The sequence below is a fragment of the Nannobrachium achirus genome, assembly GCF_963921795.1.
Source record: "Nannobrachium achirus genome assembly, chromosome: 10".
Taxonomy (NCBI): domain Eukaryota; kingdom Metazoa; phylum Chordata; class Actinopteri; order Myctophiformes; family Myctophidae; genus Nannobrachium; species Nannobrachium achirus.
In genome coordinates this window covers 4756219-4770753 of record NC_137819.1, presented here as the reverse complement: position 1 = coordinate 4770753, position 14535 = coordinate 4756219, and the positions used below count along the sequence as shown (strand labels likewise).

Below are 14535 nucleotides of genomic sequence, written 5' to 3'. Positions count from 1 at the left end.
AAACATTATTTTTATTTTAGCATCCGTTTTTCAAGAAAAAGTTGACTATAGCTCCTTTAAGTCTCCATGGCGTGAGTAATCAATAGGAAAAAAGTCATTGTGGGGGTGAACTACTCCTTTAAGGGATATAAATCTTTGAACACAAACTTGCTGACAGCCCAGTTGGCATTCTTTCAACCTTTCCCTGAATTATTTTTGCTTTTCTAGTTAAGGGGTTGGTTTGACTGGTAATGTTAGCTATTTGGAGCGTAGGCCTACATAAAAGAAAAATATGTAAACCTATTGGTCTCCCAAAAGGCCTAGAATTATTGAATGCTTTAACCAGTGAAAAATAGCCGCGCTGCCAACTTGTAGATCTGCGATTTTTGAAAAAGTCGTGAAAATGTGTGCAAATCTTTGAATATACAGTATGTCTTTTTTAAGCAAACTTTTTCAAATTTCGCTTCTGGGGGGGTCCCTGGAACTAAATATTTTGAGATGGGGGGTCTGTGGCCAAATACATGTCATTTTTGGGGTCCTTGACATGAAAATGTTTGAGCACCACTGACATAGAAACATAGTTTTTTCAAGAAACCTTAGAAGATTTGCACAAATTAATGTTCACGATTTCTCAAAAATAGTGAAAATGTGTGCAAAACTTTGAATATTGTATTTTCAAAGCGAGCGTTTGTAACTCAAATTTTGCTTCTGGGTGGTCCCTGGAACTAAATATTTTGAGGAGGGTGTCCGTGGCCAAATAAATATAATTTTGGGGGTCCTTCACATGAAAAGGTTTGAGAACCACTGACAAAGTAGTCTCTCAAGAACAGACTAACTGAGCTCCATAGTGAAAAAGACCTTTTCTTTGATGATGGCTAGCCATATTGCTGACATAGAAACAGAGGTATTTAAAAAAAAAAAAAAACCTTAGAAGGATTCAAAAGACAATTATAGAATCGGGTCAAAATTCTAATGTTCACGTTTTTTCAAAAATAGCAGATCTACAAGCTCACAGCGCGGCGGCTTGTAGATCTATTTTTCAATAGCTAAAGCATAAAATAATGATACACAATAATGTGTACCCGATCTAAATGGGTTAATAGACATTCAATAAGGAACGTTACCTTGACTAGTCAAAGCCAGGTCAAGACGGTAAAGTAAAGTTAGTATTCAGAATCGCTCCGTCTTCCGAGACAGGTGTTTGTGGCTTAATTGGCAGCAGCCACAACTTTGCTCAAACAGTCGAATACACAGCACTGTTTCACATTTATACCACGTTGTGTTTCTCTTCATGAGGATGCCCTCACATGTCACTCACATTTTGTGCTTTAACTATTGAAAAATAGCAGATATACAAGCTCACAGCGTGGCACCGAGCGCCGCGAGTTTGTAGATATGCTATTTTTTTTTTTTAAGTGAACATTTGTGCAAGTCTTTGAATATTTTAAATCCTTCTAAGGTTTCTTGAAAAATGTTAATATGTCAGTGGTGCTCAAACGTTTTCATGTCAAGGACCCCAAAAATGTCATGTAATTGGCCACGGACCCCCATCTCAAAATATTTAGTTCCAGGGACCTCCCAGAAGCGAAATTTGAGTTACAAACATTACAAAGATTTGCTCACATTTTCACAACTAGCAGATATACAAGCTTGCAGCGCTGTGAGCTTGTATATCTGCTATTTTTCAATAGTTAAAGCATAAAATAATGATACGCAATAATGTGTACCCGTTCTACATGGGAGAAACAGTGTGCAACATGCCTCGTTTGTGATGTCGTAGACCACGATGGCGGCCTGCGCCCCTCTGTAGTACATGGGCGCCAGGCTGTGGTAGCGCTCCTGGCCCGCCGTGTCCCAGATCTCGAACTTGACCGTGGTGTCGTCTAGACACACCGTCTGGGTCAGGAAGGCCGCTTGAGGACAGAGAGAACAGCGTGGATTAGAAACCATTCACTAGAAGACTTGGAGCCCTTTTATGATGGTCTACCAGGGACGTGCTGGCCATTGGGAAAAGCGGGACAACTCCCGAACGGCCGGTTCATTCCCGGCCGGTCCAGGCCGGCCATTAGGAAAAAAAATTTAAATAAAATGTCGGCCTTCGTTCCATTTTGAGGGCTGGGCGGCCAACAAAGTAAATTGTCACTGTCGTCACTTGTATCTCCAAGTTTAACATTTTTACATTTTTTCGCAAAGTAAAGCCCTGCTTCATACAAGGCCGTCACACAAAAGTAGTGAAAACAGCAGATCTACAAGCACACAACGCCTCGCACCGCGAGGAGTTGTGTGCTTGTAGATCGGCTGTTTTCACTAGTTTAAATCATTTTTAAAATGATAAATACAAAACAAACGGTTTTGGACATACAAGGTTTCCACCCGACAACGACGAAATATAACTCATGTAATTGGCCCACTGGTTTGTCATGATCTGAAATGGCAAAGCTTTGATTAGCAGCAGCAATGAGGCAATGAGGGCCTCTCCAACTCTTTTTCCCGGACTGAATCAGGGGCCCAGTACGTCCCTGTGTTCTACCGTAATACCCAAAATGGCGTAGTGTGGCGCTTACCTGCTCTGACCAACCCAACACGCAACAAGTTCTGAATATCTATTCCGCTCTCTTCTTACTTTCTCTCTTCTTTCTGTACTCATTTTTATTCTAATTCTTGTTTTATTGAAACCTGGTGTGCAACCGTCCTGGGGATTGAGGGTGGGGGGAGGGGGGATAGGGGTCAGGTTTTGTTCACTCTCATAATGATGTACTCAGATATCTACATGTGATGATGTTTTTATTGAGATTGTCTACCCGCCTCTGGGCTATTTCTATGTGAAAATACGATAAAAAAGATTTGAAAAGAAGAAACCATTCACTTACCACACAAAGTACTCTTTCACAATGCACTGGGCACGGTAGCTCTAACTTTGTCAATGAAATGAACCCAAACCCTAGCACAGGGGTCTTCAACGTTTTCGGGCCAAGAACCCCTTAGTTCAGAGAGAGAGAGATGAAGCAGGGACCCCCACAACCTGTTCATAGATTCCATATAGTTTCATGGTTTGAGCATAATCATCAGCGTATTTTGGATTCATGTCAATTTGTGTTTCCAGATATTTAACCACTTGAAACGTCAATACTTAATAAACTTGACCTTTCACTCTGTACTTAGTCTGCTCTTTGTCCCCTCTACACCAAAGCTCTTTGCCAAAAAATAGCAGATCTACAAGCTCACAACGCCGCGAGGCGTTGTGAGCTTGTAGATCTGCTATATTTTGGCTAAAGTTCTCAGAATATGGACGCTAGAGTTCTAATAAAAAAGGATAAAAAAAAGTTTCTATCACTCAAAGATTTGGAGGACCCCCTGTAGTAACTCTGAGGACCCCCTAAGGGTCCCGGACCCCCTGTTGAAGACCCGTGCCCTAGCACTATCCAGTATCCCATCTGGTGATGCACATATTTCTGTTTCAGACGCCGACTTTGGGAAAAGCAGGATATGGCCAGGTGATTCAGGGTGCATATCAGGAAATTTTATTTAGACAATTTAGACATTTTAATGCCACAGAGAATTCAATTTAACACCAAACTTGGAACAAAAGTAAACATAAATGCTGCACCTTTTTTCCTAAAGTCATTGAACGTTAATCACTTGGCAAAACGTATACTACACTGGAAAATACATTGCCTCAAATATTTAAGATCTTTCAAAAACAATTCAACTGAACACCTTTTTTTAGGCTACTTTGAAATAAATATGAATGTAAGGCTATTTAAGACACCTGTGAGTATTTGAATTGGTGCAAAATCAGTTTGAAGCAAGACACATTCTTCGATCCTCTAACACAGTGGTTCTGAACCCTTTCATGAAGTGACCCCCCCCCCCCCCCCCCCCCCCCCCCCCCAATATCATATTTGAACTAGGGACCCCCCCCCGACAATCACTTGGAATGTAGTAGTTGAGGCATAGCTAGAAGATTGTCTATTTTCTTTCTTTGACCTCTTTCTTATATTATTTAACGATTTTTGACCAGTTTATATAGTATAGTTTGTTCATTACTTTTGATGCAGCAATGGACTTTTTGAAGTATTAAAAGCGTCTTAAAGGTCCTTAAATTGTCACTTCACTGTCATCTGGGGACCCCCTGAAATCACGTGGTTGAGAATGAGAACCCACAGGTTGAGAACCACGACTACGAGACGCAGGCTGTCCAGGCAGCGTTTATTGTTTTCGTACACGATGCCTTGTAAGGGAGCGCTTGTTTTTGGTGGAGACGGCGGAGGCGCGCCATCTCAAGCGGACTTGAACCACGTGAGACACCACCTAGTGAGCTAAAGCGTTGCAAAGTACACTTGAGCCGCCTCGGCACCGTCCCAAGTTGTGTCTCGGATAATAGGGACACAGCGGAGCGCTCCCTACCTCCGGTTCAGCCAATCACAAGCCGCTGCCGACAAGGCATCACGTATGACAGGGGTCTTCAACGTTTTCAGGCCAAGGACCCCTTAGTTGAGAGAGAGATGAAGCAGGGACCCCCACAACCTTTTCAGAGATTCCAATGAAATCGTCAGTGTATTTTGGATTCATGCCAATTTGCGTTCTCAGATATCTAACCACTTGAACCGTCAATACTTAATAAACTGACCTTTCATTCAGTCACAGTTCACTTTTTCCCCTCTACACCAAAACCCTTTGCCGAAAATAGACGATCTACAAGCTCACAACGCCTCGCAGCGTGAGGCGTTGAGAGCTTGTAGATCTGCTATTTTTGGCTAATGTTCTCAGGATAAGGACACTAGGGTTCAAGATCAAGAAAAGTTTCAATCACTCAAAGATTTGGAGGACCCCCTAGAGCAGGGGTTCCCAAAATTTGTCTCAGGGCACCCCATGATTTTTTTTTTTAATCCGAGGCAACCCTACATTATAATTTTCACTCCCAGCACCTTATATTTTATATCGTCGTTGTCGGGTGGAAACCTTGTATGTACAAAACCGTTCGTTTTGTATTTATCATCTATAAAACGTACTAAACTAGTGAAAACAGCGTCTGTTTTCACTAGTTTTTTGCTACAGTCTTGTATGATGAAGCAGGGCTTTTCTTTACCAAAAGACGTACACATTTGAAACTTGGAGATACGGGGTTTCTTTCCGACAGTGACGATATTTCAGTGATTATGTTGTGAGGAAAACGTTGAGATAATAGCCATTTTGTTTAGAACTGACTGAAAATAACTTTGTACTTAAAGTTTAAAATTATACTAAATATTTCTTCAAGTGTCCAAATAAATGCCAAATATTATCAAATTATCTCGCGTCACCCCTGGACTGCCGTCGCGGCACCCCAGGGTGCCCCGTCACCCACTTTGAAAACCCCTGCCCTAGAGGTCCCGGACCCCCTGTTGAAGACCCTTGGCGTGTGAAAACAACAATGGCGTCCAGTAGGGGTGGGCGATATGGAAAAATACAATATCCCATTATTTTCCCAAGCTGTATCAAGATATACGATTTTATCACAATTCTTTTTCACGTTGGTTTTTATGGTTATTTTTCAAGTTACTTGACAAAAACTAGACTCTGGGTTCCTTTTGGGAAGTCTAAATTGACCCTTACGGGTCCATTTGGTTTCATTTGAATACTGTCAGAGTTAAGTGGAGACCTTGACATTTTTAAGTTTGAGAACTACTGATTTAGACCAAAATGCAGGTTTAAACTGAATTCTGCAATGAATCTCTGTATTAACAATTCAACAGGATTTTTTACAAGGATCCCTCAATTGTATCACGATGTATACGATACCTCTGAAAAGGCATATCGTGGAGAACATTGTATCGTCTCCACGATAATTATCACCATATCGCCCACCCTCGGCATCCAGGCAGCATGGAGGGAGCCAGGGGCGTCACGAGGGGTAGGAAAGTGGGACTGAGTTACTGGGGCCCAAGGTCGGCCCCAGTAAAGTTATTATAACCTAATAACTTTATCTATTGAAAAATAGCAGATCAGATACAAGCTCACAGCGCGGCACCGAGTGCCGCGCTGCGAGCTTGTAGATCTACTATTTTTGAAAAGTTGTGAAAATGTGTGAAAATCCTTGAATATAACGTATTTTTTAAGCGAACATTTCTAACTCAAATTTTGCTTCTGGGGGGTCCCTGGAACTAAATATTTTGAGATCGGGGTCCGTGGGCCAAATACATATCATCTTGGGGGTCCTTGACATAGGTTTCTTGCACACATTTTCACGATTTTTTTCAAAAATAGCAGATCTACAAGCTCGCAGCGCGGCACTCGGTGCCGTGCTGTGAGCTTGTATACCTGCTATTTTTCAATAGTTAAAGCTATACTGTGTAAGTTGCTCAACTTGTGGTCAGTAGCTCTATAGCAAACCTCGGTCGCGTCCGCGTCTTTTGGACGTTTTTCCGGTTCTCACACCCCCGCGTCTGCCTCCACCTCGCCGAGATCTATCTTTTGAGGGGTCCCTGATTCCTGTGCGTTCAGCCATTCCGGAGATACACTCCTTCACCCATGCTTCACCGTGCACCCGAGTATAGAGACACACGGGAGACTACAAATATGGCGACCCCACTCCAAGATGCGCTGTGATTGGCCGGCAGTGTATAACCCTCGCTGTGATTGGCCGGTAGTATGATGATGTCATTTTGCCGCGAAATTCTCCCCCCCCTCACGGCTCATAGAAAACATATAAAGAGAAGGCTTTTGAAGCTGAAAATAACGGAGTGGGGGTTCTAAAACTTTAGCGATTCAACAGTTAGGACCATTTTAAGATTTGTGTCCCAATTTGGCTGGGAGCCAGTCATTGGATTTTTATGAAGATATGGCTTATAGAATGATGCCATGCTAAAATACTACTTCTGAGATATTCAAGTTCTAAATAAATGTCTAACCTGCAAATGACCTGACGATCTCTCACATTAATTAAAAAAAGTCTTTTTTACATGCAGAGTTAAGCTCTGGCGTTTAAGTGAAATGTAGCCTGAAATGTATGAAATGCTTTAGTGGCTTTATCACATTTTAGTGAAACAAAAAAGAAAAAAGTATTTTCAGTCCCTGAAAGCTGTACTTTCCGAGATGACTGGCTCTCAGTGAGATTGGGACACATTTGTTTTATAAAAAAAGTTACATGGTATAACTTTAACATTCATGGGGGGCCCACAGTGAATCCTTGTACCCAGGGGCCCAGAATTTGGTGTGACGGCTCACCTCCTATCGTGCTCTCCTGGAACTCGTGGAACTGGCCCTTGACGAAGCGGAGCACCAGGCTGGACTTGCCCACGGCTGACTCGCCCAGCAGCACCAGCTTGAACTGGCAGATCTTGTTCCCGGCGTTGGGCCCGTTGGGTCGCGTCGCTCCTCCCCGGTTGGCCATGACCTCGTCAAGATCCCCTGTGGGTCCTGGTGTGTGTCGCTATCAGGACTTCAGCTGCAAGAGGCTGCGGAAAGAAAGAAGCAAAAAAAAAAAAAAACGCACGGCTGAAATTGTGCGCAACAACAACGGATGGCAACGTTTCATTTTAGCCCCTTTTCCACTGGTCCAACTCCACACCACTCCACACCACACCGCCCACTTGTGCAAGGTTTTCCACTACAAGGAGCTGGGTAGAGTTGTGTGAAAGTGGTACTAAACGTGGTACTAAAAAGTATCCAATGCAGAGTAGGTCTGAGCTAGGCCAAACAGGGCCAAACACTTCATAATGACTGATCCCTCACTGACTTTTCATTTAGACCGCCAGGATATAGTTGTAATGCATGATAATAGATTCTATTGTGTTACTTATAGCCATTATCATAATCTATTATAGTGTATTATAATTATCATAGTAACACATTAATACTTTATAGTGTATTATAATCACAGTTATAATCCATTATTATGTATTATAATTTAGGATAGTTGCAATACAAATTTATATAGTATTATAATCACAGTTTAAAGGGTCAAATTATTTTGTGGGGTCCCCAGATGATTAACATAATGTGCAACATTGTTTTCTCACTCAACAGTAAGCGAACCAGCATAAAGTTTAAGTGTTTGGAGGGTTTCTAAAGTGACAATTTAAGGACTTTTTAATACCTCTAAAATGACAAATTAAACATTGGCCAAATTGTCAAATGTTAGTGGCAGAAATTGTGAAAATAGCCGATCTACATGCTCACAACGCCTCGCAATGTGAGCATGTAGATCGGCTACTTTCACAATAGAACCGTGTTATACAAAATGTAACTCTTAGTGCTCGTCAGGGAAGGGGGTCCCCAGTTAAAATATGATTATTTGGGGGGTCGCGGGCCGTGAAAAGGTTGAGAACCACTGATTTAAAGAACACCCATTAGCTACTCCTTTTAAGCCATTCCTTCTGCAACTAGGAATGGTAACTCCAACATTGGCAGATACTGTGGTACCCAACCTTACCACGCTTGAAACAACACTAAATATTTGGCTCCTGACTCAGCACGCCGTGTAGTCACGTTATGTTTTAAAGGGATCCCTGGCTAATACGACAAATATGCCTCAATACATTATAATTGTCCTCTATAACTAGAAATAGCAAATATTTCACTCAATAGGGGAGTGAAATATTGATGATGTCATAAATGTCACGTGTGATCTATCCCTATGGAATTTATGCCATGCATGTGCAAATAAAAACAAACGTAATACCTTCCTATGGGCATCAAATCAATATTTCAAATGTGTTTTTTGCACATGCATGCCATAAATTCTATAGGGACCGATCACACATGACATTTATGACATCATACAACTTGCGACAGGCATTGTAGTTATAGAGGACAATTATAATGTATTAAGGCATATTTGTCGTATTAGCCGGGGATCCTTTTAAAGAGAGCATAGCAGGAAAATAATGAACCACCTGACATCATTTGAGTCCTGTATGCGGTTGTTGTTAGAACCAGAGTATTACAGAGAGGAGAGTCACCATTTGATCTCGCCGCAGACCGGAAGTGGCATCGCTGGAGACTGGTTTTATTCTTAACAAGCCTCTGCCGCTCTTCACTCGCTGGTAAGTAGACTAAATCACGTCTTTTTCCCCCTTTTACCGCATTCATTCACAGGCCTCTCCAAGGTAGGCAACATTATTATTTCATGCAATCGACTCTAGATAATGTTTAATGTAAGAGAATTGACTTTAATGACATTCAAATTATTGACTTTTAAATGGACTTAAATTAACTTGGAGAGGCTCGGGATTGCTGTAAAAGGGGGAAACGACGTGATTTAGTCTACTTACCAGCACCAGCGAGTGAAAACTAGCAGGCCACCAGCAGGACCTCAGAAAGGAGGACACTTTTCCGGGGCGCGCTGTATGGGACCCCCAAATTGATATGTAGTCGCATGAAATCTATTTCACATGACTGGCATCAGAAATAATAAAACAGAGAGGGGAAGAGAAGGGGAGACCTGTGGACATATGGGTACCATAGGATGGGTACTAGATAGCTCAGCTGCACTTATTTTGTTACTAGAGACTAGAGGAAAACCTATAGCTGCAGTACATTAACTTATTGCCTGTCAGTCAACGCATGCTGGCATGCATTTACCTTTCCTTTGAGTTACTAGTAGTGCCCAAGGTGCCAAGGGGCCTTACTTATTTTATAGCTATTGAAAAATAGCAGCTATACAAACTCACAGTGTGGCACCGAGTGCCACGCTGCGAACTTGTAGATCTGCTATTTTTGAAAAGTCGTGAAAATGTGTGCAAATCTTTGAATACATGTATTTATTAAGCGAACAACTGTAACTACAATCTTGCTTCTGTGTGGTCCGTCCCTGGAAGTAAATATTTTGAGATGAGGGTCCGTGTCCAAATAGATATCATTTTGGTGGTCCTTGACATGAAAAGGTTTGAGCACCACTGACATAAAAAAAAACCTTAGAAGGATTTGAAATATCCAAAGACTTTTCACGATTCTTCAAAAAATAGCAGATCTACAAGCTTGCTGTGAGCTTGTATATCTGCTATTTTTCAATAGCTAAAGCACAAAATGTGAGTGAATCCTTGTACCCAGGGCCCAGAATTTGGCGCGACACCCCTGCCTACATGCCATGCATTCTTATAGTCCATTGTCTAGTAACTTGTTTAGGGTGTAATTGTGCATTAATCTGCCCACAACACTGGACTGTTATAGAATAGAGTGGCAGAACTATCTTAAGTTTCTCAGGGGAGGAAACAGTTTGTCATGACTCACGAGTCAGATTTTTTCAATTTGTCTCTAAAGAGAAACCTGCATGTTGTGACTTTATCCGTTTATTAACTCATTCTGAGCCCAGGACATTAACGGAACGGCCGCTGTCTTATTTTGAAGGCCAGAAGTCTAGACCGGAAGTACTTCCGGTCTGACGTCATCGGATCGTGCGCCGGAACCGATGCGTGTCCACGTGGAGTTGTGTAATGGCCGACCGGGAGCTTTTATAACTGTGTAAAATAAGCGAGCATCTGCCTCCATCCTAGCTTCTAAAGTGTAGTTTTGAGATAATGGACATTAAAGATGAGATCGGCCGTCCACCTCAATGTTATGGGATGACTATTGTGTGCTCGTGGAGCCGTGATGATGACAAATCAGCGCGGATTTCGTCTCCGGAGCGTCGGCCATTGTACTAGGTATTTTTACTCGCCGTTACAGTAATATATTACTTTTCACGCGACATCGCGTGAATGGCTCTATAGATACTCTATTACTTTTCACGCGACATCCCGTGAAAGGCGCTGATTGAGTTAACTATTAAAGAAGTAGTTCACCTCCAAAATGACTTTTTTTCTATTGATTACTCATGCCATGGAGACTAGAGTTCAATAATATTTTTAGTTTTTTGTCACATTCCTAAGACAAAAATGTGATAACAATAAATTTACCCCCATTCGTTCCGGATGGGGACCCGTTTCGAAACGGGTCGCCATCCGGAATCAATGAGGGTAAATTTACTCAAATCAAATTTTTGTCTTAGGAATGTGACAAAAACCAAAAGATATTATTTAACTCTACTCTCCATGGCATGAGTAATCAATAGAAAAAAAGTCATTTTGGGGGTGAACTACTCCTTTAACACATCGGGTGCCCACGTGGTGTCTACAAGTAAATTTCTTTGATGTCGCTGGAGGCCCACGACGCGTTTGACGCGTTTTACAGTAAACTATACTGTACTGTAGCTACTGCACTTGGCTGCCGCGGTGATGAAACAAACTCCATTTCCCAACATGCAGCGCGCAATTACGTCACCCGGACGCGCTGTGTGTCTCGTTTACTTCCTGTCTAACGGCTGCACAAAAGCGTGGTTTTCTCCTAATCTAGCTTTTAAATCACTTTCATTTCAAAACGGCAGCCTCTTCTACCTGCCATAACAAACAATGTGGCTTAGAAATGATAAAAAATGGTCCTGACTGAAAGAAAAGATTTTCGCGAAATAAACAGGACATACTCCGATTACATTTACTCGGATTACTTTTCTCGCCAGTACTCTCGCCGGTAGGTAGAATGACGCGTTGCCATGGGCACCAGCAACACACACGCGTCATACATCCGGGCATCCGATGTGGTAAGAACGAGGATAGAGCTGTATCGTTACTTCTGACGAACAAGGTAGAGAAATGCAGTACGGCCAGACCCATTGCTGCTATATTGCACGATTTAAGTTCCACAATGGTGAAGTTGTCAAAATAAACAGAGAATGTGTCCATCAAACAAACAGCAGCTCTCTTGAGATGGAGGAGTGAGTGGCTAATGTCTCTTAAAACCCATTAAGACCGCATTATTACGCACCATTACTTTAACTATTAAAAGATACCAGATATACAAGCTCGCAGCGTGGCACCGAGTGCCGCGCTGCAAGCTTGTAGATCTGCTATTTTTGAAAAATCTATTTTGTGGCAAATCTTTAAAGCGAACTTTTGTAACTCAAATATTTGCATCTGGAGGGTCCCTGATACATGATATTTCGAGATGGCGGTCATACATATAAGTCTAGGGGTCCTTGACATTAAAGACGTTGAGCACCACAGATAAAGAAACACAAGCCTTTCAGAAAACAATTAGGATTTAGAAGCCATTTTTAGGCATTTTTCAGGTCTAAATGTGTTAACGTTTATAAAAAAGAAAACATATAAAACGAGAACTAACATTCCCAGGATTCATAGCGACATCAATCCATGGAGGACACCATGATGTGTACGCATGTGTGGCATCTATTCTATAGCAACTAGAAGTTTGCGGCCCGAACCGCCATGTTGCGGCAGTGTGGTGTGTGTAATGGCCAAATATGTTTTTTTTGAGAAAAGATAGTTTTTTGAGAAAAAATAGTTTTTTGAGAAAAAAATAGTTTTTTGAGAAAAAAATAGTTTTTTGAGAAAAAAATAGTTTTTTGAGAAAAAAAGTTTTTGAGAAAAAAAAATTTGAGAAAAAAAAATTGAGAAAAAAAATTTTTTGAGAAAAAAAAATGTTTTGAGAAAAAAAAATTTTGAGCAAAAATAATTTTTGAGAAAAAGAAAATTTTGAGAAAAAAAAATTGGGAAAAAAAAAGTTTTGAAAAAATAAATTGTGATGCGATGACGTGTATACGGATGTTACTGCGATTGAGGTGAAAGAGAAAAGTGGAAAGTTGTGAGCTAACTATTAGCTATTTGTGTGTGTGTGTGTGTGTGTGTGTGTGTGTGTGGCTGGCCAGAGAGCAGTGAACACATTGCTGTCTCATATATTAGTGAACAGTGCCCCCCAGTGGCGACAGGGGGCGAATCAGGCTTGCTTCAAGCATGTCCGTTTTGGGGAGGCTTCATGTCCGTGCTTGAAGTGGGCGTGGCCTCTAAGCCACTTGTAAATATAAGATAAGGAGTGCCACTGGGTTACCCTGCAAAGGGTGACTGCTCTCCACTCCGACATGTCTCCACTCCGACATGTCTCCATTCCGACATGTCTCCATTCCGACATGTCTCCATTCCGACATGTCTCCACTCCGACATGTCTCCACTCCGACATGTCTCCATTCCGACATGTCTCCACTCCGACATGTCTCCACTCCGACATGTCTCCATTCCGACATGTCTCCACTCCGACATGTCTCCACTCCGACATGTCTCCATTCCGACATGTCTCCATTCCGACATGTCTCCATTCCGACATGTCTCCACTCCGACATGTCTCCTTTCCGACATGTCTCCATTCCGACATGTCTCCACTCCGACATGTCTCCTTTCCGACATGTCTCCATTCCGACATGTCTCCACTCCGACATGTCTCCTTTCCGACATGTCTCCATTCCGACATGTCTCCTTTCCGACATGTCGGAATGGAGACATGTCGGAAAGGAGACATGTCGGAGTGGAGACATGTCGGAATGGAGACATGTCGGAAAGGAGACATGTCGGAGTGGAGACATGTCGGATTTCCGACATGTCTCCTTTCCGACATGTCTCCACTCCGACATGTCTCCACTCCTACATGTCTCCACTCCGACATGTCTCCATTCCGACATGTCTCCACTCCGACAGTGACTTCTTATTGTCGGAGTGGCATGACTTCCATAGAGGTTAAAGGGATATTCCACTTTCAACAGGGAGCAGTGGTAGGGCCTCTCTCCACATACACACCCATTGTAACTTCAAACTCCATTGTAACCATGATAGATTCATTAAAAACAACCATTATTTTTTCTGGAGACTCATTTTACCTTCCCAATACGTGAGCAGGCCGTGTTTTTTCGCTAACTTTTTTCATTTATTTTTAATAATTATTTGGAAAAATGGAAGAAATGAAATACAAAAAAGATATTATTAAAAATAAATGAAAAATGTTATCGAAAAAACACGACCTGCTCACATATTAGGAGGGTAGTATGAGACACCAGAAAAAATAATGGGTGTTTTTAATGAATCTATCAGGGTTAAAATGAAGTTTGAAGTTACAATGGGTTTGTGTGGGGAGAGGCCCTGGGCCTGGAGGGCCTGGTAACATTTACATCAAATATCTAAATATTCAATCAAGCTAATTAAAAACTGTTCAGGGTGTTCATAAAAGCCTGATTAGATGATAAAATTACCATAAGTTTTTTTGAAAGTGAAATACCCCTTTAAGTTTAGGTTTAGGGTTAGAGATAGGGTTAGTGTCAGAAAGGAGACATGTCGGAATGGAGACATGTAACCCCTGCAAAGGTAGTTGGTTGTGTTGACAAAGAGGGGTGCGTAAAGGTTGCTTATGACCTAGCTATACCTTTTTATAGCACCAGAGATTCAAACCCGGGTCGTCTGCATGGGAACCAGCTTGGTCCAGGACTGGAGGGAATCTCCCTTGGCCAGGGGAGACAATCATTAGGCTTTTGGGCTTCAGGCTGAGCAACTCTGCTACATTATTATGTGGCTCAGGGGTAGAGTGGCCGGGAGAGAGGCATTATGGCGTATGGGAACCGAGAGGTTCCCAGTTCGATCCCGGGCTCCCCAGATTTAGTGTCAAAGTGTCCTTGAGCAAGACGCTGAACCCCTGATTGCTCCTGGTGAGCAGGTCGATGCCTCGCATGGTTTCCTCCACCATCAGTGTGTGAATGCGTGA

General features: G+C 42.1%; 1 protein-coding gene across 1 annotated transcript in view; it reads right to left on the bottom strand.

Annotated features, from left to right (window-relative positions):
* Positions 1–14535, bottom strand: part of LOC308292400 (ras-related protein Rab-5A-like) — a 29337-nt gene that overhangs the window by 12340 nt on the left and 2462 nt on the right. Inside the window, exons 2-3 of the mRNA XM_080734711.1 lie at positions 7186–7415; positions 1741–1892 (exon numbers count right to left, since the gene is read on the bottom strand). Coding sequence (XP_080590837.1) covers positions 1741–1892; positions 7186–7351 — 318 coding nt within the window. The 5' untranslated portion in view covers positions 7352–7415. The remainder of the gene's footprint in view (positions 1–1740; positions 1893–7185; positions 7416–14535) is intronic.